This window comes from Rutilus rutilus (genome assembly GCF_951802725.1).
Source record: "Rutilus rutilus genome assembly, chromosome: 13".
Lineage (NCBI taxonomy): Eukaryota > Metazoa > Chordata > Actinopteri > Cypriniformes > Leuciscidae > Rutilus > Rutilus rutilus.
Window position 1 is genome coordinate 11697444 of NC_140218.1, and position 6000 is coordinate 11703443.

General features: G+C 36.8%; 1 protein-coding gene across 4 annotated transcripts in view; it reads right to left on the reverse strand.

The window, feature by feature from the left end:
* src (v-src avian sarcoma (Schmidt-Ruppin A-2) viral oncogene homolog) overlaps positions 1 to 6000 on the reverse strand; it is a 50160-nt gene that overhangs the window by 13635 nt on the left and 30525 nt on the right. For 2 of the 4 annotated variants that reach the window (XM_084427635.1, XM_084427633.1), the window contains exons 4-5: positions 4324 to 4341; positions 1646 to 1744 (exon numbers count right to left, since the gene is read on the reverse strand). In XM_084427635.1, the coding sequence (XP_084283761.1) occupies positions 1646 to 1744; positions 4324 to 4341 (117 nt within the window). The remainder of the gene's footprint in view (positions 1 to 1645; positions 1745 to 4323; positions 4342 to 6000) is intronic. The other 2 variants (XM_084427636.1, XM_084427634.1) reach the window with 1 other exon arrangement.

The window sequence follows — 6000 nt, forward strand, 5'->3', positions numbered from 1 at the left end:
AGGGTGGAAAAATGAGTCATTATAGGTTTTCAAAGGAGTGCCTGTGTGTATTTCTTTAATGCGCCAGTCGACGGAGCAACAGCGCATGCGTGTGTGTGTGTGTGTCTCAGGAAATATTACGAGTTACATATGAATAGGACAGACAATAGATGAGCTGCACGGGGCACATGTTGACGACTTTTACTCGTTCGAGAGGGAAAAGGTCTTTTGGGCATGAGGTTTTTTCTTTCTAACTGATGAGATGGTGGAGAGACTCATAATGATGGAGGACAAGAGAGCAACCATGAAGGGAAAAATGAAGGACTCAAAGGTCAGACCGGAAGGAGAGAGAGGGGCGAGTGTGAATCAGTTCGTTGGTAACATCACAAAGGTTGAGCTTCAAATAAAAAACTGGAACTGAAATATTTCTGTACTAAAATAATCACAGTGTTTGCTAAGTGATGATTCATGAACAAATCGTTCTGTTGAGTCAGATTGTTTCCAACGAGGAACAAATTACTCTCATGAGATGGTTCTTTTTAATGAATCAGATCAAGGACTCATAGATCAATCACTGAATCAGTCGGGGAGGTTAGAACATTAACATGTGATTCACTCACATGTAGAGCTGCTTTAAAACTGAATTCTGCTATACTGATACTGTTATTGAACTGAATTGAATCAACATTGAACTGACTTGAGCTGACTAATTGACCGACTTCAGATTTTTTTAAAAGTCAACACTTATGTGATTCAAGTCGAGTCGACATTGACTAGTCGCTGATGATGTCAATAATGAACCAATAAGCCTGAACTCCAAGCCGAGACTCGAACGCGTGTTTCCTTGTGCACAGCTATGGCATTTGACACATCGCTCCTACGTAACAGCTTATTTTTATCAGTTCTTTTACCTTTGGGTTGTTATATTTCTCACAGATTTCTGCTTATTCGAAATCAGATTCAGATAAAGTAGCACAGTAAAGATTACATTTATATGAATGCATTAGTGAGAGAGCGATTGCGTGTGAAATAATACTACCTGGCAGCGTCTAGATATATGCTAGAACTTTTCAGTTTCGAAGTTATTTTATTGATAAATCACAGAACAACTGAATCTGCGAGCCACTGTCTGTATGTGTGTGTGCTTTACAGTGCAGCAGCTCATTAGTTTTACTTACGTCTACAATAAGCTGTTCAAAAGTGCATTCACTCGATCAATTTTGAGCATCCAGATGGTATAATCAAACATATCTTGTGGAGCGCTCTCCGAGTATGCATTTATTTGCTATTTTAACTGTTGAAAACAGAGCGTAAAAGTGGAAGTCAAATATTGATCAGCGACTAGTCGACATCAAGCTTAAAACGTCATGGCAGAGCATTAAAGTCGACAAGTCTGTGCAACTGATTCTGTTATTTTCCTATTCATCACCGTAAAGCTGCTTTGAAACCATCTGTATTGAATAAAGCCCAATATAAATTGATTATAAACCGAAATTAAACTGATTTGTCCAACTATTGTTTTGTTTAGTAATATAAACGATTCCATTAACGATAAGGAACCAGAATCATTTCTGACATCACATCGATGGGAAAAAAAAAACAGAGGAGGCACGGGGAGGAGAACAGCACAGAAAAGAAATGAAAGAGGAGGAGGAAGAGGATTTACTCTTCAGCCTGGATGGAATCAGACGGTGCCACATAATTGCTGGGAATGTATCCACTCTCTCCTGTCGTCAGCGAACGAGCCAGCCACCAGTCACCCTCCCTAAGACAGCAGAAAAAACACACATGCATAATACACCTGCAGTTTGACTCACATATTTGGTGCATATCTGGTGACACATTCATGATTTTCTTACCCGCCCAAAACACACACCCTGAGATTACATCTGTGGTATTATTCCTGCTTTATCATCCCTGAAACGAGGTATTAGAATGCAGACGAAGCTCTTCTAAAGACATTAACTACCTACGCCAAATTATACATCAATGAAACATCCATTCAAAGGGATAGTTCACCCAAAAATAAACATTGTTATCATTTACTCGCCCTCAAGTTGTTCCAAACCCTTATGAATTACTAAAAAAACAAAATTCTTATTTCATTCTTAGTAAGTCTAAATAAATTATACATTATAAATGCCTTTACTGTCATTTTTTAAAATCATTTTAACCCATTCTTGCTGAATAATTGTATTAATTTTCTTACAAATCAGTTTTTTGAAGCCATATAATAGCTTTGAGACATGACAGGCATTTACATTATTGTTCACGCTTACATGTAATGCACAAGTTGTATGAACTATAGTTATGGGGCTTTTTTTTGTTTGTCTTTTTGGGGCGTATATTGGCACAATATGCTTTCATCATGCGTAAAAGAGCAGCGCAAACATTCACGAAAACATCTCCTTTTGATTCCTATAAAGAAAGAAAATCACATGGGATTGGAATGACTGACTTTTTTCATTTTTGGGTGAATTATTTACTACATAACTGGTAGATTTATCAAAAAATGAGTCATACGTCTGGGTTGTCTTAGAGGCTTGATGGGTTTTTAATAATAGATGGTGTGTTTTAGTCTGAGCAGTGGGGTGTTAGACTGTGACTCACTCCCTAAGCTAAAGTAATAAGACTTTATCCATCGCCAAGACATGCTGACCCGACACAAAACCTCTCCAGGTCTCTGAGCTACTGCTTGCTGCCGTTAAACATAATTAAAACATAACCGCACCAGTGAAAACAATGACATGTATACAGTACACAGATGGGCACATATTCATATTCATACAATGCAAATGTATTATTCATAGGCAGGGTCCCATTCAAAATTCAGATGTACAAAAGGGTATAAAACAGTGATTCTGATAAGCAGGGTTTATGAGAAGAATAAACTGGACGAGGCTACTGTGCGTTTACTGTAACGCTGATGGCTAACGCTAAGGCTGCATCCCGATTCTTAAAGTCCGGTCACATTGGCGAAATTTCGCATGCAAAAAAAGATCCATTGAATATTCTCAATAGTGTAGAAATACAAACAAATTTGAAATCTCCGTGCAGAAATGATTCGCTTTTGCATTGCTTCCTATTAAAATGACCAATAAAATCATTTATGGAGTGAGAATTAGAACTAGCAAGTTAGTCAAACATAGCCAGTAGCCTTTAGTTTAGATTTTTACTTTTAATTTATCTAAATGCTACTGCTATCTTAACAGTATTGTTTTTAATGATATTAATTTAATGACCACATGAAATAAAAATTTGACAATTTTAGTGCACTTTAGTCCAAGTCTGTTAGCTTTGAGGCCATTTCTATGCTAGCGTACTCTTAGAATAGCTTATGCTTTTAGCACACATTTGAATTAAGTCTTTCAATTCACAGGGCCACTTACAAATGACTGTCCAATAAAATCATCCATGGAATGAGAATGAGAACTATTAAGTTAGTTAAACTAAAGGCTATTGGCTATGTTCATTTAGCTAAATGCTACTGCTATCTTAACATTATTGTTTTTAATGATATTAATATAATGACCTCATGAAATCAAACTGTGACAAAGTCTGTTAGCTTTGAGGCCATTTATACGTTAACGTACTCTTAGCATAGCATATATGCACTAAAAAAAATTGTTTAAAACAGATACGCATTTAGTCACTATCCACATTTAGTCTTTTAATTTGTGGGCCATATACAGATTTCTGTCCAATAAAATGATCTCTGGAATGAGAATCAAAACTAACAAGTTAGCTAAACTGAAAACGTAGCTATTAGTCTATATTTTTACTGTTAATTTAGCTAAATGCTAATGTTATCTTAACATTATTGCTTTTAGGTTCATTTAATGAAATCAAAATCTGAATTTAGTGGGTTTTAGTGCAAGTCTGTTCGACTTTATATTTAGTTTATATTCTACTATAAAAAAAACAAAAAAAAGGGTAATGTAGATATTCCCGTGACAACTTCCTGTTTAAACAGGAAATACGTCAACACAGGATAGATAATTGTATATTTGACATATTATTTTCATCGTTCAATGATTTGGGATGAACTGACCTATTCTAGCAATGCAGATAACATGAAAATTGGCATGCAGCCTAAACAAATGTAAAGGAAAAAAAATCGACAATACACTAAAGGACCAACCACAAAGTCAATGTGAAGGACAAATGTAAAATGGTTGTGAGTGAGCCAGTTATGAGGAAATGTGACACTATTTATGGACCACTTCCACAATCTCTAGAAAGCCAGGACAAATCTCAGGTGGACAAGCAAATGGTGAAATGACACACATACACACGCATAGAAAATGGACATTGAAAGCTGAAAGCAAGAGCAACTTTACCAACCTGGGGTTCAACTTTCTCCTACATAAACGATTGAGAGCGTGTAGAGGAAAAACACAGAGGAGACGTGAAGTGTTTTGGACATTAAAAGCAAACAGCAGAAGCTACAAACATCCCACATCGCCTCAAAAATTGATTGAAGGTCAAATCGCAGCAATGACGCACTGAAAACAAAGCTTTTATCCAACTTGTCTGTGAAGAACTAAAAATGTGGAAAACAATTACTGTAATGTGCATTTGATTATCTCTAAATGTGTACTGACACATGACTCTGAAGGTCCCAGGCATAAGCCGGAGCAGCTTAGAGATTTGGTTAAAAAGCTTAGATTACTCTATTATCAGTGGCTTCTGGGATGGGTAATGGGCAGCAGTGGGGATTGGTTACGGTTTAAAGGGTGAATCTCACCTCGTGCCTAGGTTTCTGTTCAAAATCCCCATAATTGGTCTTAACTACAACACTATTTTGGTAAACTGTTGTAGGGTGTGTTCACACATTTGTAGTTAGGGTGTAGTTAGAATGTATTATTTGGTTCTTTTGGAAAGAAAATAATACATTTAGTCCTGGTTTGCTTAGCGTTCACACTGTCATTTTTAACACTGAGCCTAGAGATACAAAAAAAAAAACTGGCTTTTATGGCATATTTGTGATGAGAAAAAAACATGTATGCTTGAGCATTCTGTCTGTTTAGGGTCTTGTGTCATCATGTCCTGTTTTTGGTTTGTTTAGTTGTCTTTGGCCCGTGTTGCGTTCATATTTCAGAGTTACATTTTAATCGAACCAAACCTGTCAAGTGTGAACACACCCTTAATGTTTAAAAAACGGATTTATTTTTATTACAGTTTTATTTTATTATAGTTTCACAAACTTAAGAACACATAAAATGTATCATCGAGTCTGATATGACTGAAAGTGATTACCCCAGTTCATTAAGTGAATCATATGCTAATTTGCATTAGATTAATTCAGTGAATGATTTATCAGAATGATTCAAACAGAATATCTGTGAGTCTTATTATGCAATTTATAAAAACGTTGGTCATTCTTTTATTTTAATATCATGAAATATATATATATATATATATACACGTATGTATATATACACACATCTCAGTGTAAACATACTTAATGTTACTAGATACATGCTTCATTTTCTTTCAGCAAAATATTTTAAAAAATCCTCTTTTATTGATTTGGGGTTTAAATATGACCCGGACGAGGTCTGTTTTGAAGGATTCACCCACTTACTACACTGTGTTTGGCCTGACTTAAAAAGAAAATCACCAGGTCCGCTTTGTGCTGAAACCAGAGGATGTTACTGAGAGTGTTTTTTTTTTCTTCTTTCTTCTCTTAACGGTAGCGCTGTACACTGAAATAAGGAAGTGAACCGCAGGTGTAGAAAGGAAGGAAAATGCTCCCTTTGGTCCGGGAGGGGAAGTGGAGGTAAAGACGTGCAGCTGAGCTTTTCTTGTGCACAGGAAGACCAAAAAAGGAATCCAGAGAACAAAAAGCCGTCATCTCCCACAAATGCAGCGCCTTCAGAGGGAGCCAGTTCCTATGGTTACCGAAGAGGAAGAGGAGGGGGGGCTACATGTGCTGGGGGGGGGGACAGCCAGAACAGCCAGAGCCCAGACAGATGAGAGACATGTGCGTGTGTGTGTGTGTGTGGATGTCTGCCTCGG